The sequence below is a fragment of the Semicossyphus pulcher genome, unplaced genomic scaffold, assembly GCF_022749685.1.
Source record: "Semicossyphus pulcher isolate SPU_LCO1_2020_fin unplaced genomic scaffold, fSemPul1.0.p SCAF_6, whole genome shotgun sequence".
Lineage (NCBI taxonomy): Eukaryota > Metazoa > Chordata > Actinopteri > Labriformes > Labridae > Semicossyphus > Semicossyphus pulcher.
Genome location: NW_027211737.1, coordinates 18,422,302 through 18,446,846, shown reverse-complemented (window position 1 = coordinate 18,446,846; position 24,545 = coordinate 18,422,302). Strand labels below are relative to the sequence as shown.

Sequence of the window (24,545 nt, the reverse complement as noted above, 5' to 3'; positions counted from 1 at the left end):
AACAGGATGTTTATCTTCTCGTCTTCTGTGGGTTTTCAAAGATTACACAAGTCGTCAGAATATATACAAAGGTAGGCAGCAGCCTTTATCACTAAAACCCGGTTTCTCTCAATATTTATAGAGTAAATGCACGGTACAAGGTTTCCTACTATAAGATACGACTAATTATAAAAAAGGTAACATTTGCTTAATGTTTAGTTTGATAGTGATGTTGGGATGTGATGTAGCTCATTTAATCTGTCAACATTAGACACCTCACTTGCTTTTTTTCTGAACCCCAAAAACAAGAGTAAATAGCCCTTAGACTCCTGGTATAATTATCACCCATTTATAGTTTTGATTAGTGCACATACATATCTGCCAATACTGTTGCTTTTGCTGTAAAGAAACCTGACGCTTTAAATCGTGAACAAAGAAATAGAGTTTAGATCTGCAGCTGCCCCAGAGTCAGACATCAATGAGAAGCCACAACAGGCACACAGATGATTAAAAGTGACAAACATTTGATGTGTAGCAACAGAGCATTTTAAACACACTCCCACAGTGAGCTGTCACATGATCCGAAGGGAACCAAGTCAAGGTGTAGACTGCAGAATGTAAATGACGTCCTGCAGTCACACTGTGTAATCAAGATCTGCATTCATCTTATTGTACATCTCATAAATAGCATCGACAGTGGCGGTGAAGTTGACGAGGAATTTTCTGATTTTTTCCAAACACTCCTCTTCCTTGACGTCCCGACCCTTGGAGAGGGCCTTCAGGAAATCTGACTTATATGGTGATGCAAACAGAGCCGCCTAAAAGAGGAATACAAAGACACATTTATGCTCAGCTGTGTGTGTTTTATATGTGCAGTAGTAAAGTCCTTCAAAGTCACTCTCGAGTCTGCACTCTCTCAATATGTAGCTCTTAGAAAAGACTCTGAACTCACCTTGAAGAGCTGTTGCACCAGCCAGCCATGGTACCTTTTCAGGGCGATTTCGTACGCTTTGGTGACATTGACTCGGATCAGGTTTGGGTTGCTTTCATCCTTTTCACCGTCTACAAGGCTCTGAAGGAAGACTTGAATAAACCGTAGACCCCTGGTTTATAAAAAAAGTAACAGTTAACTCAAATATAATGAACAAACACAACACAATCATTTGTAAAAGCTGAAATATAACATTTCTTTAACCTTTTCAGCCACATCAGAGCCAACGTTGCTCCAGCTTTGGGCCACTCCGCTCCGTGCATCTCCTTCTCTGCCTCCAAGATCTGCTGGAGTGTCTTGAACCGTGCCGGGTTGGTATCATAAACCGCCTTGATTTTCTGTTTGGGGAAAAAAAAAGAGCATGTGATTGTATTATACATATAAGAGTAGTGTGACAGAATTAACTCAGGACACATGAAGGAATAATCATACTTACTATGATGTTTCCAGATATGTCAGCCTTTATGGGTGCAAAGATGGTAGAGCCAAGACAGTCTGAGGAGGAATATTAACAGTGTACGACTGAGAAATGAAGAGAAAAACCTGCACACACGACATGTTATCAAGAACAATTGAGCCTCCATGAGTAAGCATCAGTCTTGTGATAACAAAACAAGAAAAACCCTGACGTGATTGCACGTCTGTGTACATAGCATTAACTCATTTGCAATCATGAAAAAATATTTAAACTTGTCAGTGACCCATGCAAACATGTCAAAGCACCAATGAAATGCATTGACTTTCCAGTAGCTAGCTTTTACTCTTTTTTTTTTTTTACTATTTCAATAATATTGATATTTTAAAATATTGGTGGACAATAATCAAGGACCAAAAGGACTTGACCTTTCTAACCTCACATACTATTTGGTGATTTGTTTTTGAAAACTCATGTTGAACCACCCAGTGCCAAAATTTGAGACATACTGTATCGATCTGACTATTTTAATTGAAATAAACATTGATGTATGATATCGTTTTAGTTAAACGTTGGACCAATTAGATAGAAAAATACTGTATTATTTAAAACATGGAGTGAATAACATTTCAAACTTATTCACGGAAACTTTTAAGGGTAACAACACCAAGATGAAATGGTCTTTTTCTGCCCTCTCTGGTTAAACTTTTGTTTTTTCACTGACAGGTGTGGAAAGAATAGTTTGCTTTTCAACCACCCAACAGTGATGTCACAGAGTACACCTGTACATCACTGCTGCAAAGTGAGAAGTTACTCTTTAAGTGAACTATTGAGATGTGAAAATGATCTTATTACATATATAATAACACTACAATGCAGAAAGGTAATCCAAGGTGAAATCCACCTGGATTCGTCCTGTAGTATCTGACACATCACTGCAGTATGATCATGTAGAAGTCCTTTAATGAGGCTCCTAGAGGACGAGGGGAGTATTTAGTGACAGGATGGTGAACAATGAGACATCTAGAGTCCAGACCACACAGGGCTCCTGTTGACCCACTGACACAACAGACAGCTTTCAGCTCCTGAGCTGTTAGAGGAAACTACTCATGAAAGTCCGCTCTATTGTGCTGATGTGATGCATCGCCACAACACTGATGGCAACAGATCCTGTTTCGGAAAACATCCTCATCTTGTGTGGCTCTCTCTAGATTTTTCACTCTATTTAACAGAATTTGATTACTAATTCACAGTACCTCTTGAAACGATAAACAACTCTCTGAAAACTAATGGTGAAATCTATTTAATGAAAAACATTGAAATAAAACTAAAATGTATGTGCTTCTGACAAGAATGACTCAGCATTATTTGTTTGTGTCTTGGCTCGTTAAACACTCAGGTGTTAATTATTCTGGCTGATTAGACCTCTTCTCAGGTTGAAGTTAGACAGAGGCATGCTGGGAGTTTGAGGTTACTAAACTTCTTATACTTAAAAAGAAAGTGTTGTCCTGCTAAAACAGAAGAAAACTCACAGTGGAGTCAGGAGGTACCGTCCACACAGCCCTACAGAGGAAGTCTAATTAGGCAAACTAATTTAGAACACCTGTGTAGGTGTACTATGATTGGTACAGGACTTTAATGGCTTGTAGGAAAGTTGGCAAACAAATTTGTAGGTCAGGAAAAACAAAGGCGGGAAGGAAGAAAGAGCTTAATTTCGACAGCAGACTTGGTTCCTCTCAAGGGTTTCACATGGCACATTGAATAGACGGCCTTTGGCATATTAATACAGAATGAAGTAGCACAAAGATGCTCTGATGCACTATGCCGCCGCTGAATGGGCAAGGGGAACTCAACACCGTACTAATCCATTTTCACAACTTAAAATCCAGGCCAGTGGATTAAATTATGCATGATAAAGGATTGATGGAGAGACATACGATCCAAAAAAGATTATCATTTGAAAAGAGTAAGACTGTCCCATTAGGCTTGATAGTGTTGTGACAGATTTCCCTAACAGCAAGTTCTGTGTTTGTTAATCAAAGTTGAAAAAATCCCACATGAAAAATTTAGGACAGTGGAAAAAGGGTCAACTGAAGAGGACTCTGTCTGATAAAAACATGCATTTGTGTGCATGTTTGACCAATTTATCAGTACAGCACCATGAATGACCACCATGAATATCACCTAGTAGTTAATGCCTTGACTTTGTCCCTTACTGTTCTACATCTCTGAAAACTCAACCATATAGTCCTCCCTCTTCTCTGACATCTGAAAATAATTTTCAGCATGTACTTCCACATAGCGTCATAATCAGGACTGTCAGTGGTACCTACATACTGTGTCACACTGTGGAAAGTTCACTTACCAAAGAAGGGTGGAAGGTATGACACAGCCTCCAGAAACGGTCTTGTTTCCACCTGTCTGTCAGCTGGCAGCTGTCTGAACTGGTGCTCCATTAGCAGAGCCATCTCTGTGCTCCGGATACACTCCTACCTCTGAAATGATAGCAGCAGCCTGTCAACCCTACTGCAGATTTACACTGACACCACAAGGACCTCTGTGTGTGTGTGTGTGTGTGTGTGTGTGTGTGTGAGATGTTTCTTTCTGGGTGGGGTATGGCACTGGCACACACACACACACACACACACACAGACACACACACACACAGAGAGAGAGAAGTCACCTAGTCACCTACATTGAACCCATACTTGTTGGAATATCCAGAGGACGTCTACTGTGATCGACTTGTTGCTATTAGATCCGGGTTTTCGCCACATGTCTGGAAAAAGAGCCGATAAACGGCGCTTAAACACAACTCCAGAACAAACACAAACCGGGCAGCTGATGTGTTGTAATCAGCTGACACTGGTCCTCCTCTGCTTGATCACACATGCTGCTTTACTGCCAACTAATGGAGTTTGGTGGGATTTCTCTAAATGAAAACAGTTACAATAAATTGACAGAGCCCTGCAATGCCATTTCGTTTAAAAAAACAACAACCTTTATTTAAAGGCTATGCTATATCGATCACATTTTTTCTCTCTCTCTTTGACTAGATAAGGTTGTGGATTAAAAGGTCTGGAACCAGATTAAATATTCGGAGGTCACATATTGTGATTGTGATGTTTCTACCGTTTGGATTTTCTGCGTTAAAAGAGCTGAGAGAGAAAATTAGCATCAGAAAGGAATTACAATACTTATTGCAGTAGGCTACCGTATATGGATACTTGTCACTGCAATTAAGTTTCCTTTTTGGAAGTGTCTTTGAAATAAACGCTAAATTAGCTCTTCAACATGTTTTAAATCATAATACACCACAAAGTAGGATGAAAAAACAAAACAACAATGAGATTCTTTTGCGAACCACTCTTTGCAAAATACGTTTCGCGTTTCAATCTATTAAGCAGTTTTGATCTTTACTGCATCCCGTAGCGTGGGAGTAACTAGGAAGTGTCCTGGTAACTATGGAAGGCTGGGGAATTGAAGAAAGGCGAGTGTTCAGCGTTATAGTGTAAAACGTCGACTAATTTTAACGTCCACCAAGAAAAGACAACTCAATTCACCAGTGAAGGGGTAAGAAAGTTATTTTATCTAGCTTTAAAGGTCCGGGTCCGAAACTACGTAGTGAAGTGTTTCTGGGCAGTGAGCGGTTTAACGGGTTGTTTACATCGTTTGGATTTTCCTTTCTGTATTGCTCTTCATTGATAAACGTTACATAGCCAACAACATGTATAAGGTAACTTGGGGCTCTCTCTGTTTTTGTTTGAATAAGTGGCAATTATGGTCGAACTTATACACTTAAATATTGTTTGATATAGATCATTTTAAGTTGGCCATCAATTTTAAAACAAGCTTACTTAATTAGGATCATAATCATGTTGGCTGTTAATTATGCTTCAGGTCGATGGCTCTGCCCACCTTCTCGGCCCATGGGCCCAGTAGGTCCCGGGTGCTGGCCGGACAGCTGGCCCGGCAGCGGGAACAGGAGGCCCGGTGGCGGCAGCAGTGGGAGCTCCATGCTCAGTACTTCAGAGAGCAAAGTGTCCGCAGCCACAAACAGGCGGCGTGGAGCTCCCGACAGTCCTACCAGCAGAGGTAACTTTATCAGTCATATTTGGACTCACTCTGTTTCTTCAACATTTTACCAACAACTTCAGACGTCGAAGAAACGTTATAAGAAAGTGTGATCCAAATCACTATAGCTAGCAGTTGTTGTTTGATATTGTTTTTCCCCCTTATTAAAAAATAATTGGTAGGTTTGTGCACTATATGTATACCCTTTCTCTTTCACTACCCTTACGTAAATGTCTCTGTTACTGATAATCCCAAACATACAAGTGTTTGGTATTTTTTTTAAAAGAGACAAAACTGACCTGTTATTTCAAAAGAGGCAGTGATTCATCAAGCAGTGCTTCCAATATATTACAAAATATTCAGTTAACACTTCAGGCCCTCAATGGGTCTTTGTAAAGAGCAAAAATTATTTTCCTCACCCCAAAGAAATCACAGGAAGGGTAACGTTCAGGATGCTTACCATACACGAATACAGTAGTGGTGAGAGAAATTTAATGAATGGATCAGTCATAGATACTATATGTTAATTTATATAGTTCATGTTGTTTAAGGAAGGTTTTCTCATCCGTTAGTAATATAAATAGGGCAACCAAATACAGCCATTGATAACATTTAAAACGCATATCTGAATTCAAATGTTTATCCTCTTGTTTCTCTGGTTAAGTGAATACAATTTCAGGTTGTTTTAAGGGTGTGTTAATAAAACTGTAAGGGTGTGTTAATAAAAAAGCGCCATACAGGTTTAGTCTTGTAGATATTTGACGCTAGTGCACTCTCTGTAAGTTTAACCAGCAGACAAACATAGCAGAGCAAGACATCCCATGTTTTTCCATCTGTTTTGTCAGCATGTCAGCTTACCATAAACAGAGAATAAAGGAGGAAAACAAGGCCAACCTGGAGCAGCGCCGGAATCGGCTCAGGACCATGCTGAAAGAGGAGCAGGACCGGCTGGAGGCGGAGCTCAGGGAGGTGGTCCCTGACAGGGGCACACTGGCAGGCCAGTTAGTGCAAAAAACTGAAGAGCTTCGTACAGCGAGAGAGGAGAGACAGAAAAAGGTTGTTGCATTGAATTAGACATTTCCCTTTAAATTTTGCATCATGTTTTCATCACTGTACTGTGTTTAACAATTGTTTCTCTTTTTGATCTGTAGCTTGCACAAGAGCTCCTAAAGGAACACTGGAAGAAAAACAACCCAGAGCTGCGAGAGGTAGCTAAGTTTGAAATATTAATGCAAAGTCATGACAAGTTGCCAAACCTCGTACTACAAAGCCTGACTGTCATTAAAGTGATAAGTGGTCTCAGGAATCTTGTGACAATCCTGTGTGTCCTATGAGCTCTGCAAGAAGAGACACTTTTTGTTAAGACTCCACTTGATCTGGAAACTAATAGGGCTTGTGATGTGGATATTCCATGACTTTCTGTTCACCTGAGAGAATGAAATGTTCTGGAATCTCTTCAGCTAAGGCTCAAGTTCATCGGTATCTCTGTCTAATCCTTGTCACCACCTCTCCTTTTATCTGACCACAGGTCGAGTCAGCATTACATAAAGATCATGTGGTCAGCCAATGGCAGGGGCAGATATCTGAGAGGAAACAGGTGAGACATTCATCTTAGCCGTCGGACCAAACAGTGCAGTTTTCATTTTATTCAAGTGTTTTAATAACCATGTAGATGTGGCAAGTGTTTTTGACCTTTAGGTCCTTGTTCACACTTGTTATGAGTTGGTTTATTCAAACCAAAGTATGGAGAAATTGCCTCTTAGTCTGACCTTTTATAATGCCAGTGATGACAAAAAGGACCCACAAGTCTTTAAACTTATCTCTTTAGCTGGCTAATTATTTATGTAACAAATACATTTTTAATTAAATGGTGCTCAGCTGTGCGCACAGTATCAAGTCTGAAATCTACTTATGTCAATCACTTCAACATAGTGCATTATTGAGAGAGTTTAGACACCTACTCTATGTGACCCATCTCTCTAAATACGTAGCAAGAAATAACAAAGCAGGAGGAGAAGAGACGCTTTGAAAATGAGTACGAGAGGACCCGAAAAGAGGCTCTGGAGAGGATGAAGAAAGCGGAGGAGAAAAAGAAAGAAGAGGAGAGAAAGAGGGCGGAAGAACTTCGGGAACAGATGGAAGAGCTGAAACTGAGAGAAGAGGAGGTATTCAGTACTTGGATAAAGAAGTGGTACTCTTAATAGTTTTTGTGGAGATGAGTTTTTAAGCGTTTTTTTCCTCAGGCAAGTAATCTAAAGAAGGAGCAAGAAGCCCTGCTGGTCAAGCAATGGCAGCTGGATAAGATTGAGGAGGAGAGGATAAAGGTGGAGGAACGGCGGAAGAAGTCTGAGATGGGGTAAGGGAAGCTCTTTTTGTTGGTAACTGATTACAAATGCGATGATACTACATTTATTCGAACTGTTTTCCACCAGGCATTTCTTGATCCGACAATATCGTGCTCAGCTGAAGAGGAGAGCCCGACAAGTGCAGGAGGAACTGGTGAGTCTAGTTCATCCTCTTGTTATACAGTATACATTTTTATTTTTACCATATCATCTTACATTGTTTGAACGCCTGACTTGAACTCCTCTGTGCCAACAGGAAGCTGACTGTAAGATCCTGGCAGCCCTGCTGGAAGGAGAGCAGGAGGACCAGAGGATGGAGTCTGCACGGAGGGAAAGGGCCGTCGCTGACGCTGCCTGGATGAAGCGTGTGATCGAAGAGCAGCTTCAGTTGGAGCAGGAGAGGGAAGCTGAGTTTGATATCCTACACAGGTGAGCACAAACGTTCAGATCCAACTCCACAGACAGACCGAATACAAACCAAAGTACTATCGAAGGAGGAAAGCCACTGGGCTTTCTTCAGGCACACTTGCACCGAGACAAGGATTTAGTTTAAAATGCCTTTATTGAATCAGGGCATCTCTCATAAAAAACATCAATATGAGTAAACGCCTAAACCAACCCAAAGTATCTCATCCAATTTAGAGAGGAAGCTCAACAAGTGTGGGAGAAACGAGAAGCGCAGTGGGAGAAGGAGAGGAAAGCCAGAGAACGGCTCATGAAAGAGGTGAATTGGTGTCAGATCAAACAAAACATTTTGTGTAATTCAAAAGATATGACTTCTAAAGAGCTCTCCCTTCTTCTTCTTGGAAAGGTGCTTGCAGAGAGACAGCAGCAGCTGGAGCTGAAGGTGCAGAAGAATCGTGAGGCTCAGGAGGAGTCACTGAGGAGACGAGAGGAGCTGATTCAGGAGCTGGAGCAGGAGAGGGAGACCAGACGGTGGGAGTTGGAGCAAGAAGAGGGCCGGAGGACAGCGAGGATGCGAGAGATAAACGCTCAGGTTAGCTCACAATGAAAGGGTCTGTGTTTGTGTGTTTTCATTGCACATATTTCTTCCCCTACACTCCAAAGTTTTTAATTTAGACCATAAAGGAACCTGTTAAGAGTCTTTAACAGTGATGCCATGATAGCTGCTCACTTATGTAAATTTGAGACCTTAAAGCTGTTTGTGTGCACGTGCTGTAGGTGGAGCTGCAGCGCCAAGAGCAGTGGGAGGAGCAGCGCAGGATTGAGCAAGAGGAGGAGGAGGAAAGGGAGGCTCTCAGAGTACGAGAGGAGGAGCTAAGGGAAGAGATGCAGAGGATGACCAAGAGAGGGTACCAGGAGAAGGTAAAAGATGAAAGTCAAGTTGCTGGAGGTTGATGATCCTGAATGGCTTCATGTTCGAAATGTAACAAAACTGAAATATGTTTGAAAACGTTTCCCTTCCAGATTCACAGCAGACCCCGATCAGCCTGGACATGAGCACCCTGAAGAAAAGAAAATCAAACAGAATTGTAAGATGTAAAATGTTCTACATGTTTTTAGCTTTAAAGGGCCTTTAAAGTATCTTTAATAATACTCACATTCCTGCAGTCCACACAGACACACGTCTCTCCTGGATTGCCCCAGCAGAGGGACACTAACAAAGGAAAATAATTTCATGATGGAAAGATTATTCCTCTAGAGGAGACCAATTTGATCTTAATGAGGGATCTTTTTACAGGTAGTATTGAGAGAATTAACATTTTCATCAACCAGCTCTTTAACTGTACGCATGAATGTGACTGTTATGAGATAGATTTCTCCTCATGCCTTTGAAAGAATGAAGCATTCATGTAGGGTTGTGAGGCCATATAGTGCCATCTTTATATTAATTTAAGGTTGTTTGTATGCATATGTAGAAAACAATTGATTATTTTTGCACTGTTAGATCTTTATATTTTCTATTCTGAATTTGAAGAATGTTTTCAATAAAGATAAAACATTTCAATATTTGTGTCAACGCATCAAAAATGTAAACATGCATGATATAAAAACCACAGCAGACATTACATATAAATTAAGTTTATTTAGAAAATAATTATTTTTCCGAAGAGCAGCTTGACAGCTGCATCACATACATCCCTGCACTCCATCCGAGCACAGAGAGGGACATTACCTTGATCAGATTTCAAAATGATAATGAACTCTGAAACACTGAGTGAGGATGAGTGTTGGGTTGCACAGTTATATAGGAGACGTCTACAGTTCTATCCCATATGTTGCACATTAAATACAAAACTAGCAGCAACGGAACAGAGCACAAAACACATGGACATACATACAGTATGGCTATTAGCGCTGAGTTACATCACCAACACTGCAATGGGACACAAGACTGCAGAATACATCCCAGAGTGGAGCCTGTTAGAAACACACCAGATCATTTGAACTGAATACAACGACATCTTGGCACTGGTGAAGAAAATAACTTTGGCCCCCTGAATAAGTGTTGCATTCACTGACTTAACAAATGGGCACACATTAATAGCTGCAACAAGTGCACTGCAGACTGGGTTACACTTGGACAGGAGTCAAAACATAAAAATAGCGTCTTGGATGCAACAAACATTAGCATTGCAGAGCTACAACGTGTGCGTGGATTAAGTTCCCAACATTTAGTGGAAGTTAACTAAATGGTTTGTTTTTGAAGATTGAACTTTACAGGATGACGATGTTTGCAGAGTGCAATCAATGACAGGAAGCTCCTTTCGCTACAAGAGTGTTAGCAATAGCATTTAATGACAGATGATCCGCGACTCACTTATGGCTTCTGAGCATCCATGTCTGGCTTTGGACTGACAGTTACCAGTTACAATTATTATCATGTGGATTTGCTGTACTGTGCTTAACTCTATCAATTTAAGGTATTTACATCATGGACTGATTACACATTTAGATCACTCAGATTGTAAAAGAGTAATCCTGAAACCATTACAGTTCCCAGGCCTGCTAGCTGCTGTACTTTGGCTAAACATGATTTGTGTTATTATTTTAACTCGAGACAGATTGTGCTCTTTCATCAGCTTGTTATCTCTAAGTAAAGTCGCTGTCCTTTTCCCTTAACGCTCAGATTTTGTCCAGAGTTGGCTCTAAATATTGTCAATATTCATTCATAAATTAAAAAAACATGCATGCATATACCACAAATACAAAAAACAGAATCATTAAAAATATAAGAACAAAACTGAGATGCTGACTGCTTTGCAGCCCTGTAAGTGCTGTTAGTTTGTGTTCTCCTTTGTGGTGATGGTCACAAGCTGCTTGGCGGCCTTGGCAATGTCATAAGCACATTGGATGACCTGCTGGGTGACCAGCTGCATGTCCGGTCCCGGGCAGCCCTCTGAGGGCAACGCCTTCCTGCACTCGCCCTGAAGCCGGTACGCACTCGAGGTCAACAAGCGCAGAGAGCCTCTCACCGTCTCTGAGCGCGGCTTCTGCAGAGGAAGGTTAGAATATTGTAATGAAAATTTCTGTTCAAAGGTCAACAGATTTGTACTAAGTGGGGCAGTTTGGTGCAGATCATTTAGAATTACATTAAGCTCTGCCTGCATTGGCCTGAATCTGGTCAGAGCCTAATATGGAATTTGCACAATACAGATTTTTTTTAACACACTTTAGAAACAATATGACCAAATAATACATATATTTAAGAGCATTTACTTTGCATAACTGGCATAACTGAAAGTAGTGGTGCATTTGGACTTGTGCATACAATATCCACTAAATCAGTGGTTCTCAAGGTGGGGTCCGGGGACCCCTGGGGGTCCGCAAACCATAACCTGGGAGGCAGCGAAATAATTATGATAAATGTATAATAATAATAATAATATGTCATACATTTTATTTATACAGTGCTTTTCATGATACTCAAAGACACTTTACATTTTTAAAACAACTAAAGAAACAAAGTAGGAACAGAAGAAACACAATAATAATAAATCCTAAAATTGTGCTGTATCATTAAAAACCTCATGTACAGATGAGGACCATTTGCGCCAATGAAACAAGCACATTGTGTCCATTGCTCCCACCCACGTCAGCTTTGGGCCAATAGAAACTGATACGACTGTGACACATCACGTCAATCTGTCATGAATCACTGAACTCACTCAGGTTGCAGTGAACCGTTCCTGCGGCTACCTTGCTGCTGTTAATTTTCTGAACGCTTTTAAGATCTAAATCACTTGAAAAGTATAAACACTGTAAAGTTGAGTTCACAAGCAGTTTAAATAAAATGACCCTCTGTGTTAAAGTTTATAATTAACATGATTCTAATTGAACTGTTTTTCTGTTTATCCCTATGAAACAGGTCTGAAGTATTTAGGTTGATAAGTTTTACAATACAAATAGCTCCACTGGCATCTAAGCGTGCAAATGGTAGTAAGCATATGCTTAATTGGTGTTAAGATTATGAGGGGGTCCTTGGAAAATGTTCTCCCCTGTAAGGGGTCCCTGGCCCAAAAAGTTTGAGAACTTAATAACACATTTTATATTTGTCAATTTCAGGATAACTGGCTGGCTGTTCTCTCCAAGCATGAAGTATAAAAACTTGTTTACTCACCTTGGGAAAGAGGGCCGCCATTTCTGTTACAGCCACATGTATTCTTTCTGAGCAGGGTATGAAGCTGTGAGGAGAAGAGAGTCATCCATTAGTTAAAAATATTATACATATATTACTCAATCATTGCACACATGATAAATGCACTAAAGGCTCTTACATGCAGGTTGAATTACAGCGTAAGGAACTATAAAGTATTCACAACACACCGTGCATGGTCATCTTCAAACTCAGGTTAACATGCTAACAGACATCTATAGCACTGTGAGTAAAAGGCACATGTATAAAACATGTTTGTATTATAACTACACAGTAGAAACACACCCTGTAAAATATGTTACATCAAAAACACTGTCATCTAAATTACAAGAGCAAGTCATGTGAACCATTCTGAACCAGCAGAAGCAAATTCAAAGTCTGTTTTAGGAGAAAAACATGACAGGAAAAGAGGCAGCATGTTAGCAGGTGAGACAGGAGAGAAAGGGTGAGGCCGGAACTGCGTGAGGGAGAGAAAATAAACTGTGCCTGGGAGGCAGGGACAGAGGCCAGAGTACCAGGAGGAGGGGTCAGGGGACCGGAGGCTGAGCGGCTGAAGGGGAGGGGGGGCCTTCTCGGCCCAGGGCACCAGAGTGCTGAAACATCCCAGGCTGTGCCTGAGCCTGCGCACACCTTCACGCTCACACGGTCTGCTCACGGGGGGGAGGGACACCAAAACAACATCACAACAGCAGAGCAGGGTGGAAGTAGAAAGAGAGGGGAAGAGTGAGGATGATAAACAAAAAGAGGAAATGACAGGAGATAAACGCAGCTGAACAGAACAGAATAATGCTGAATATAAGAGGAACTCAGGGCTTAAAAAGAAGACAGGAAATGAAGGCTTAAAAAAACAGATGGTAAACAGATAGAGAAGGATCTCTCTTCAGACTCTGACCTGTCATGTTTGTTCTCCTGAGCAGCTCGCAGCAGCTCTTGGATATTCTTGGTGATCTGCTCGGTTTTGCGGATGACGTCCTCTGTGCTGGGAAGCGTGGGGTCCGACTCCATCTCCACGTCTGCCAGCTCGGGGATGGAGCAGCCGTCCCCCATCCAGCCGCTGCTCCTCATCCTCGGTCTCCTGCACAGGCTGCAGAGAGAAGTTCAGAAGGAATCATGTTTGACAGCCGAAACCCTTTCACCAGACACCCAATATAAACTGTATTTCTCGGAAAACGGCTCTTACCCTGAATCCTCCATCTCAGAGTCATTGAATGCGTTGTCATAGTCACTTTCAGGCATGCTGCTTTGCTTCTCTAACTTGGAGGCCTGGAAGGAAGAGAGACGGTGAAAAAACCATGATGATGTGTTTGTAGAAGATATCGTCGATATAAACAGAAACAGATGTGGCGAAATCACACTAATAATGCTTCATGTCTTATTCCTCTACAAAGGATATATTGGCAATGCACTCCTTCCTGTTTGTTGTCTGACAAACTGGAATATAAACAAAGGAAAGCAGTGCGGACGACTCCAACTGAAACAAGCCAATAAAGCTGTGAAGCATATATTAAGTTAAAGCATTCAAAGAGGGTTAGTAGAACAGATCAGACAGAGTTCAGATAGTTTATATCTAATTCTTAAGACAGAATTATTCCTGCTGGCTTCAACTTCACCTCAGCTGTTTGCATCATTCGTGTGACTATCCATGATCATTATCAAAACTCCTGCAGCAGGGACGGATTCATTGATGACAAACACAAAACAAACAAAAAGCCAAAACTAATAATCAGCAACACATGGCATCAGAACTACAACACACAAGCTTTAGTCATCCTCCAAACTAAAGGGGAGGCGACCACCAGAGGGTCTTTGTTTGAGGATCAGAAGACTAGTGATGAAATTAAACTAAACCACATGCAACACAACTATTTACTTCATTAGACAAGATAGCATCTTGTAAGTCTTTCTGCAGATTAACTATCAGCCTCATAGCTACATAAACAGGAAGCAGAGACAACCAGCACCCATTTAACGTCATTTTCAATCTATGCGTGTAAATGAATTCTTTTATGCAGCACAAAATGCAACCCAGCACACGTATGCTTGTCTCAGGAAATGCGATGAGCACACACAATGTTGGGATAAAGCTCTCCCTTAAAATCTCTTTAGACATTAAGCAGCTCCTGGCAGCGTTTGTGTGTTACTGGAGGAGGTGAGAGCATGCTGTTTGAAGCTCAATGTGCAAAAGGGCCAAGCGTTTGTTAAAGGAAGGGTCAAACTAAAAACTCCAGAGGTATAATATCTTACAATCCATCTTACCAAACACTCCCTTTGCTCGACTTTTTTCAGGAGGTTGTTTTTATTCAAAATTGAAACATTACTAACTGTTAAACGTTCATCCAACATGGGCAACACAGGCTTCTGGAGCAAAGGAAGAGAGAGTTAAAATTAGCAGGTGCTTCATCTCAAGCGCAACTTTCTGTTCAGCGTTCAGGCAGAAGTTTTGCCTTCACAAAACCACACAATTCCGGTTGTTTAGCCGCACAATGAGGATGCTGCTGATGAAGGTGGATATCTGGCGGTGGGGGCAGCCGGTGTAGGGGTGACTCATGCAGCAGCACAGATAAGTTGCAGCATATGAAGGACAGAGGAAGATGGGGGATATGCTGCATCCCCAGGATGGGGAACCAAGTGAGGATGTACTTAACCTTTTGAGCACTTTCGTCCCTCGGCCAAGACAGGGTGGATGGAAATGAGGGGAGGGATGAAGAGGTGGTCACAAAAGCGCCCCTTTCCGTCTAAAGACAGGGTTCAAATCATATTTTGAGGACACAAATTTCTAAAAAGTAAAAGAGAGCTACCAACCCAAAAGTCTATTCAAGCCTCTTAATCGGACACTGTATGAAAGCTGTGTCTGTGAAATAACCATCACAGGTCGGGATTAAACACTCCATTGTTTCTGAGCATCAAGCTGGAGATGAATCTGTCCTTTGTAGGCAACTTAAAATAGCTGTGTTGCTTTTAAAGATCATCCCCTACAGTTATTTCCTAGTTTGTGTTCCTTTGTGTCCTGAAAAAGAAATCTGTCCGGGAGTTAATCCATCCAGGGAAAAGTACCGGAAGCAGTGACTCATAGGCTTAAATTTAACTTCATAAATATCTGATTTGTAACAGAGAACCCAAAAAGATGAGAGGATAAAGGGAGGTTTGGAAGGAGTATCATGCATTACAAAACACAGGGTATTTGTATGGTAGTTTTAATGCTTCATCAACATAAAACACAATACAAACCTTCAAAGGATATCATAACGACAGCATCGCCCTGCATGTAAGACTACATTTGGTCTGACAAACAAGCAGCACTCTAGTAAACAACAGATATTTGTAGATGTGAATATGTGGACAAGATGAGATGTGACTGATGAATGGCATTGTGCTTTTTGATGGCTTTCTCTTTGATGATTCACAAATGTACCCAGAGGAAAAGAGGAAGGATAGACACTAAAGAGGAAGGTTGCAGAACATGAGCGAAAGTCATGGGAAAGAAGGCAGAGGAGAGGAAGTGGCAAAGGAGAGCAGGGAACAGGTCTTACTTACATGAGGTGGGAAGGGATGCAGGGTGGGGAGAGCCTCCTCGGGGTAGGAAGTTTCCCCTTTAGGGTGAAAGGGCTTCAGGCCTGAGCCGGTCTCATACATAGACATGGGCCGACTGACCCGCGAAGACTGCCGGCGTTTCAGGGCTGAGGGGCTGGAGGGGTCGGGGTAGTCTGAACCGCTGGGGACCTGATAGATATTGGTAGTGACCTGCCGCCTGAGAGACGAGTTCTCGCTTTGCAGAGATTGCAGCTGGAAGAGACGGCAGCAACACACTAAGAGGAGCTCTCAGCAAAGCAAGACGTGTGCCCTGATGTACGCTATCTTTACAGCATCACATATCAGCCTTCATACAGTTGTTCCTCATAATGTTCATACTACACTTTGGCAGTCTGCTACTGACAGCATGCTTCCATTTCATTCTGTCACGGTTTTATTTGGTTGTAATAAAACATCTTTGTGTAGAACAATGCTATACAATTTGAGAATTTAGCCTTGATGGTTCATTTTATCTGAACTGCCTGAAATAACATCATATTTTGCTTTGGGAGAGAATTTCTCTTGGTCTAAAAAAAATATGCCAAGCAAGTGATAAGCAAGCAAAAGACTGTTGCACAGGTAAGCAACGGGTGCAGTTTGAGTCAAGGAAGGAGCCAAAGTACAGACGGATTGTCTCAAGAGTTAAGAGAGGCATCCGAGAACGAACAAAATCAAGAAGATTTTGTTGCAGATGCAAAAGTTTGGGTGCAGAAACACTGGCCTGAATTAATGCAACTTCTTGCATTTAGTGCAAAGTACATGTTGGATCTTGTGTACTGGTCAGAAAAAGGGGTAGTATTGTTCAGTTACTAACTTCTTCTATAACGACTGACTGGTAAACACTGTCTTGAAAGACAAGTAAACTACACTCATAAGAATGTTTCCTTTGAAGTGATGCATCTTTCACTATGTGTCATGATGAGTTCAATGTCCTGTTTTTGTTACATCTGCATCTAAATGTGCTCTTTTTGAGGATCTGTGAACCTTAAAGCTAACACAACACATCAATAAAAAAAACAGTACAGTATCCTACAGTGCTGTTAGGGAGCGTCAAGTTTTCCAAACAGCCAGATTAAAGCAATTTCAACACAAGAAAAAAAAAACATTCACTCATATTAAACAATAAAAAAGTTATAACATGCTTAAAACATCCAAAATGATCCTAAGTTGAAGCTTGTTGCAAACATTTTGCAGAATATTCTTAAATATAAATCAGCAGTTTGATGTAACGAAATGTGACCACTTAGAAAATATGTCAAACAATAAATCCACAATACCAAATGAAATCATGTAAAACAGTCTAAGCAGTAAACACAGTATATGTGATGAAGCAAGGCACACACATACAATTTGAGTTAGTTACTATGTACTGAAAAGGGATTAAAAACAACGGTCAATGACTTCATGCTTTCTGTTAAAACATGCTTGTTAGTAACATTAGACAGCTAGCTTTAACTTGAATTATAAAAAAGGGAGACTAAACAGTTTTTGTTATTGATCGTGGCAACAAAGAAACCAACAAAAGAAAATCTCAAATTTACATTCAAGCTTTGAAATGAATCATGCCGGCCATAACAGAGGGCGGACCAGCAGGGTGTCGCAGCAGCCTTATCTCACAGCAGAGCATTCCTGATCAGATAGCCCCGCCTCCACGTAATCACACCGTGCAGGAGAAGGGCTCTGCTGACTGCTGTGGCCCCCCCTCGGTCCGGCCCCCCCGGGGTTAGTGATCGTATTGGTGGGGCGCGGTGGATACCTTTTTCTGCATCAGCCGCAGCTCGTCGCTTAGGTTGTTGTTGGCTTTCATGAGGTGCTGGATCTTTGCTTCAGAGGCTGTGAGCGCGTTTTTCACGTCCAGGTACTCCTGCATGGTGATGGGGCCGTCTGAGAGGTCAGAGTCCAGGCTCTGGTAGAGGGAGAGGGGGTAAAAAGTAAAACCCGGAGAGAGACTGTCTTTAAAGGTGTTGTTCTTAATGAAAGTGAAGGTGTGATACCTTCGTCCTGTCTCCTTTGCTGGAGGGAAGCTCTTGATCTGTATCCTCATCGGACGCCACACTGTCATAGTCAGGCTGGTCGTTGTCCTGGCTGTCGCTGCAGTGCCTCACAGCCACGCTCTTCAGGATGAATTCAACATTGTCTGGAATAAAGGGGCACAAACAGTTACTGTACATCCGTCTTTAGTGTCAGTAATATCTCTTATTAAAATGATGATACAATGCTGACCTTTGGGGCTGGATATTAAATTCCCTTGTTGTCTGCGCTTAGCATCACTTAATATGTCAATCACAAGAGTTGCAAATTCATGTGCGTTGAATCTCGCGAGCTTCTGTCGTCCCTAAGATGGAAAAACAAAGAGACATATTTCAACATAGTCTCACAGTAAGTACAGACAGAAGGAAACAATCAAGTTTTTTATGTGTGATTTTGTAAATGTGACTCGCCTGGTTTCTGGTTGATGAATATTCTGGATTGACAGGAAGAAAAGGTACCACAGTCGTCTCTGTCACCAGGGTGCTGTGATTCTGTGTCGCCAGCCACACTGCAAAGAATACAATTAAAAACGAGGAGTCCGGTTTAGATGAGCGAGTATGGCTGCACACGCCACTGCAAATGTCTTATCTACACAACAAAGCTTTCATTGGATACTTTCACTTTACCTGCGTCTGTCTCCCGTCTGTCCACCTCATCGTACACGTCCATCGCCAGCTCCTCGAATAAATGATTACTGAGCTGCACGAAAAGGAGGAAATTACGCTCGGTCAGGCTCAGATAAAGAGAGAAAAGAGAGCGAGCACAGCGACTCTGCACAAATACTTACAGACTGCAGTTTCTTCTTTGCTGCCTTGGCCAGTTCTGATAAATCTAAACTGCTGCAAAAAGAAAACAACTTTTATAAAACACCTGCAGGTTAACTGTCAAGTCGACATAATGCACGCTTAATTTTGAGTAATACTTACATGTTCCTAATCCATCAAAAGAGAGCAATAAAAAAGATCAAATGCATGATGTAAAGTGAAAACAATGATTGGTATAAAGAGGCTGTTCAGCGTCTTTGGAAAAATATCTTAAATATTTGCAGAAAACACAGTTTTGGGTTTGTCAGCCACTTTAACGTGTCTGTTTCCTCTCACAGATAATAGACGCTGCAGCAATCCAACAGCGTGTTTGAACAGGCCTCAGAGTAGGAATACAAGCGTAAACAGCTGCCTCACTCTGCTCACGAGTCAAGTTAAACCCGATCACACTGAATATAGACTTACAGCTTATGCTTTCTTACCTGTCAGCCATCTGTGGAACAATGAAGTGCTGCCCGTTCTTATGATCTGAAAGGAGCAACAAAGGAGATTCTGAATGACCGCCAAACAGCCATAAATACTTAATGGGAATGTAAACACTTTGTATTAAGCAGGATTAAGATGTAGAGCATCAATATTCACAGGGCAAATTAAATACCACTTGATTGTAATCTGTATGGAGTGAAACATTTTAAGTGCAGATGTCTCTCAGTACACACCTGGCTTCCTCCCGCACAGGTAGAATGCCAGCCGATCGGTTAACTCATACTGGACCTCCACCAGTCTGTCTGCAAGGTCATGATGGCCCGCTTCCCTGCAGACACACAAGTTAAAAACTATATTTACTACCACAAAAGGAAAACAAATCTTGGCTCATAATATTCAGCATTTAAACAAGATTATTAAAAATCAAACCTTGCATAGTCGATGGGAGTTTTGCCGTTGCTGTCTGGGGCTCCAGGATCTGCCCCGTAAACAGTTAATAGTTCAGCCTGAGATACTTGTCCTGCCTTTGCAGCCACATGCAAGGGAGTGTTCCCTTTTTCCTACAGGAGAGGTCGATGAAATTGACAACAAATTATTATCTCAAACCAACAGGAATTAAATTAAAGCTGAAAAAGTTTTGCTGGAAAATCTTACAGGGTGAAAAAAATTAGCTTGTGCTCCCAGGGACAGCAACCTCAAACACGTCTCCAGATTCCCGGTGCGTACGCTCGAGTGAAGTTGCTGAAAGGAAGAAACAAAAGATTAACGAGAGCTGAAAAGGTTTAACAATAGTGCAGGAATATAATTCAGTTTTCTCATCACCTTGCTTAGATCCTTGGCTGTCGAGCTGTCGTCCTCCCTGCAGGGCATGCGATGGACAAATGCCAGCATCTGATATTTGGCTCTAATAAACTCTGATTTGTTCGGGCTTTGGGGAGAGCAGGAAACACAGAGGCGGTTGAATGAGTCAGTGGAAGATCAACACTCACATTCTGTGTTTATCAGAGTAACTTCTAGTTAGCACAAACAACTCTGTCATTAGTTTCACACTATAATGACTCACTGCAGTTTGTCCTGAGGGTTGGCCTTGCGTTTCCCACTCATCACAGACGCAGGATCCAGAAGAGAGTGCTCCCATATTGAATTTGCGCCATTGCTGTACAATGTCTGAACCATCTAGTGTGAAAGACAAAGAAACCTGTAAAATGTGTCACATTGATGCAGACTGTAGGATGCTGACGGCCTGAGAACAGTCTTCTTCCTGAACAAACACTTTCTATATTTGGACAAAATCAATACGGCTCTGTGGGATCTGATGAGAAACTGGAGACAACAGATTCATCTCGATGAGGACAGAGGCCTGCTGGGATTAAAACTGCTGTAATACCCATTGTGTGCAGGGAAAAACATGACAAATTCAAGATGGAAACAATGAAGATGTTTAGCTTTATACAGGTGAATGTAGCGCTCAAATGTTGCTGGGTTCATTACCTGTAGCTGCGAAGGAGGCCATGGTGTGTGCGTCAGGTGGCGGACTTGGGAGCTGTGTCTGCCCAGACTCCGGTGAACGCTGCAACACTCGTCGCAAATCAACACGCCCCTGTTCACCGAGGCCCAGCGAGGCTCTGAGAGGGGAAACATGACGGGAAAAATCATGACACTTGCGGGGAATTTATTGATAATCTACAAATGATTAAAGGTGGAGTTAAACTAAGTCAGTTAGAAACGTGATCTCCTCTCTACATTCAGTTCTAATCAGTGACATGCTACGGTAAGTCTGTCTATCCTGCTTCCCTTTTTCAATGTTCCTCACTGTCAGGGCCTGAGAACCTCTTACTGCTGTCAAAACGCTTAAGTAGGCAGTTGACACTCCTTGTGGCAACAAATCAAAACTGAAATTAAACCATCCTACTGTTTGTCTGTGTAACCAAAGCCCGAAATAACTTATTGTAGTGTGCCTTGAAACTACCCTTCTAAAAATATCAGCCACAGCGTCGTACTAAGTGCTATTGTAGTTAATTTTGGTTCAATCCCACATGCACCATCCTACTGCCAGAATTACTTAGTAGAGAACCTCATGTGTACTAAATTGTGGCTGAAAATGTGTACTTATCAAACACATTAATTCCAGCTTGAGTAAGAGAGAGGCGAATAAAAGAATGATGGAAGCCTGTTCCTGTAAAACCTCTGGGTCCCAGAGACCAGCAAGAAAAAAGCTAACAAGCAACGCTATAATAAGCATTGAAAGTCTTTTTGACTTCATGTTTGGGTGAAGCGTTGCAACGTATGAAAAGGAAGTGAAGACTAGCAGCTGCAGGTCGAAGCACCTCAACCCTATTATTGAGTAAAAGAGCAGCTTCCTCTTTCTGTTACATACATACAAAATGCTACCAGGAATTTCAGTGCGTTAACAAGTGATACAGAGCACCCTTACATGATACAATATACACTGTGACTAAAATAAATGTGTTTATTCAACCTTGACCTATTTTGTAAACTTCATCTAATAAAAATGTCACACAGTCGTGCTGTCTCCAGTTTCTACCGAGGCTCTTCTGACAGCAAACATCTTAAAACCAGAAATACTGTAAATTCATATGGCACTCTGGTAGCCAATAAACTGTTAAGCAGATTGAGAGGCTGCTGGCGCTGTGACAGCACAGACAGTGAGGACTGTAAGTGTTTTAGCAGCAGCTGAGCAGAGGGAGGAACAGCTGCAGGGGTTTCTGGTCAAATTCTGGCACCTGGTCCCTCGTTTCCAGAGTCTCCTCCACTAACTTGCTCTTCTTCACCAAGGCCTGAGAGATGGTGCTGACAGGCCTGTTTCGCCCTTTCCTCAACAAGTGCTGCTAAATTTAATACCACATCTTCAAACTCTAAAAATATTCACACCCAACAACTGGTAGCAGTTGTATGGGAGGGCAATCCAGGCCAGCTGCTGGGGAGACCCGAGAGCTTTAACAAGCCTGAATGACATGATGAGAGACAAGGCACTAATACGGCATATTTAGCATTCTTGCGATTGTTTTCTGTTTTTTAATTGTGCAATAGACACGTAAAAATGTATTCTTAAGAACAATTCACATTCTATCTTTACCTTATAATACATTTACATTACATTATGGTGCCACAAAAGAAAAAAAAGTCTTTTGCATTGAAAGTATGCGGTCAATTCACTGTGCATCCTGTTTTGCTTCCTTCCTGTGCCTGCTGAAAAACATCACGTCACTTCTATATAAATGGGACTTCTGAAAGTTCCTCTAACACAATGCAACTGGTGCTTTCACAGAACTGTAGAAACCTGGTCTATTATTCTCTCAACCCTGATACTACTTAAAACAAACACATCTCTGTCATAGGATGCTGTTATTTCTCAAATGCCATATAAGGAACACACGATTTAGTTGTCTTTAGTAATTCATCTGAACCAATACAATTGCAATTGCTGCTGATAGTTCAGTGACTGGTTGAGTTTGCCGAGAAGTGTTCAATATGGGTTTAGGATATGAAATGTATGTTTTCACCAGTCAATACTTTGTTATACATTGCTTATTTACCCATTAAGACAAACAATACTACTATTATGCATGTGTTGGGACTGACTTTTTATGAATTATGCAGTCATCATAGCTGTTGTCTACCCCAGACATGATAGAGCTTACACAGTTTCCTCATGATTTGGCACGATATTTCATGATGGATGATTTCAATTCAAATTTCCTCGAAACGTCTTCATGTCATAGACCTTGTTTCAAATATAAAATACAATATACAACTGTGAAATCATATTGACCCACATCACAAATGCCTGCCTGATTATTTAAAGCAAGCAACACCGGATGGAAACAGTTAAAAAGACAGCTGCTTCAGGTCTAATTGCATCTTCAACCCGGGGACCTGTCAGCCACAACTTGCCTGTCAAAACAACAGTACACACTGCATATCTAATTTACTGCAGTGGAGAGTGCAACATGGGCCAGCTCTGGTAATCTGATTTAAACCAGAGGAGTGAAGTAGGAGGCTTTGGATTACTGATGCTGAAAGAAACAAACGTTAGAGAACAAATAATGGCTAACACCTCAACACTGCAGGGATGGTGTGTATTAGCTTACCTGGGACACTGCAATCCGCGCAGAGCTCAGTGTTTCGCAGGCGTTTAGACATCCTTTAGTGGAGAAGAAATGCCTTTTAAAATGAACAGACTATTATGTGCCCTACGTTATGCTAACCATTGATTACTCTGTGGGGGTGCCTTCCGCGTTAGCTAGACGAAGCTAATTAAAAAATATCTAAACAACGACCTGCTGCCTCATTTAACTGTTGCTGGCCTTTCCGCTTTGGCGTTACAAACATTATAACGCTACCCCCAGGCGTAAGGTACAGGGCTGCTTGCCTGTAAGTTAGCTGACTTAGCTCCTGACTAGCTTACAAGCCTGTGCCAGTTTGGTAGTTTACTCTTCAGTCTGTGGTAGACAGCAGACTAAACAGAGCTCGAGCAATCCCAGTGGCAGCTGCGTCTGTGACCTACGATTTGTTGCAAGTGAGCCCAGTGTTCAGCCTGACAGGAAGTAAACTTCTTTGCAACTGCGGGGAAATAGCGCCCGCTTGTCTCATTCGTTCATAACAGCATGTCGAAATCGGGGTCCTAATTTTTTAAGCATCAGAGGTAGGACTAAAAACAAAAAATAAAACGTTAGGTTTGGTAGAGCTTACTGTAAGTTTGGGCGGTACAATACCTTATAGGCTAAACGGAGGGCTAAAACACAACCTTAAAGTAGGAGCAGGAGGTGAGCTTGATCTATGCACCCTCGTGACACGGTACAAAAAGAGTATGTTTAATATCTGACAGTGGGACGGTGCTGACTGGATTTTAATCCATCGAAGTTAATCTTTAAATTACTTTCTGACACCAACGGTCCTTTTTCACAAATCAACTATTAAAAATAGATCGATATACTGACACAACCGAGGTCAGCCTTGACACAGGCTGGATCAACTGACCAATGATTGTGTTAAAAACAATATATATGCAGAACAGTTACCGCCACCTTGCAAGGACATACTTCTAGAGCATATTTAATCGACAACCCAAAGCTATCAAATTGTCACGTGTTATTTATATAGTCTAAAATTACAGAGTAACGTCATATACATCTATTACACAGCATGCTGGCGGTAAAGTTTCAGATTTTCAGCCTCCCAGTCCCTCCCCGAAACGTCAATACGTCGATCTCATTTCAACGTTACTGGCATAACAGTCAATTTATGTTCT

At 41.6% G+C, this 24,545-nt stretch overlaps 3 protein-coding genes across 8 annotated transcripts; 1 reads left to right on the top strand and 2 right to left on the bottom strand.

Moving 5' to 3' along the window:
* Positions 1-614: 614 nt before the first annotated feature.
* Positions 615-3,853, bottom strand: gltpa (glycolipid transfer protein a). The gene is made up of 5 exons (XM_069683755.1): positions 3,751-3,853; positions 1,407-1,465; positions 1,175-1,308; positions 932-1,082; positions 615-797 (listed from the first exon to the last, which is right to left on the bottom strand). Exons 1-5 carry the CDS (start codon positions 3,851-3,853, stop codon positions 615-617), a joined length of 630 nt encoding a protein of 209 aa, XP_069539856.1.
* A 1,010-nt stretch (positions 3,854-4,863) lies between these two features.
* Positions 4,864-9,314, top strand: tchp (trichoplein, keratin filament binding). The gene is made up of 13 exons (XM_069683397.1): positions 4,864-4,958; positions 5,286-5,480; positions 6,305-6,515; positions 6,611-6,667; positions 6,988-7,056; positions 7,451-7,624; positions 7,703-7,815; positions 7,892-7,958; positions 8,061-8,233; positions 8,447-8,528; positions 8,616-8,801; positions 8,987-9,130; positions 9,233-9,314. The coding sequence occupies exons 2-13, from the start codon at positions 5,290-5,292 to the stop codon at positions 9,263-9,265; spliced, it is 1,500 nt and encodes a 499-aa protein (XP_069539498.1). The 5' UTR covers positions 4,864-4,958; positions 5,286-5,289; the 3' UTR covers positions 9,266-9,314.
* Positions 9,315-9,837: 523 nt separating this feature from the next.
* On the bottom strand, positions 9,838-23,735 carry git2a (G protein-coupled receptor kinase interacting ArfGAP 2a). 6 transcript variants are annotated; one of them, XM_069682608.1, is made up of 21 exons: positions 23,386-23,735; positions 20,765-20,898; positions 20,337-20,449; positions 20,096-20,201; positions 19,928-20,014; positions 19,703-19,833; positions 19,507-19,601; positions 19,270-19,315; positions 18,811-18,862; positions 18,650-18,722; positions 18,434-18,531; positions 18,216-18,327; positions 17,987-18,129; positions 17,749-17,898; positions 15,957-16,205; positions 15,068-15,157; positions 13,603-13,685; positions 13,315-13,506; positions 12,938-13,069; positions 12,387-12,450; positions 9,838-11,259 (listed from the first exon to the last, which is right to left on the bottom strand). In XM_069682608.1, exons 1-21 carry the CDS (start codon positions 23,435-23,437, stop codon positions 11,047-11,049), a joined length of 2,415 nt encoding a protein of 804 aa, XP_069538709.1. In that variant the 5' UTR covers positions 23,438-23,735; the 3' UTR covers positions 9,838-11,046. The 6 variants fall into 6 exon arrangements, with proteins under 6 accessions (XP_069538709.1, XP_069538711.1, XP_069538710.1 ...); XM_069682610.1 differs by lacking the exon at positions 12,938-13,069; XM_069682609.1 differs by lacking the exon at positions 15,068-15,157.
* Between the last annotated feature and the right edge of the window lie 810 nt (positions 23,736-24,545).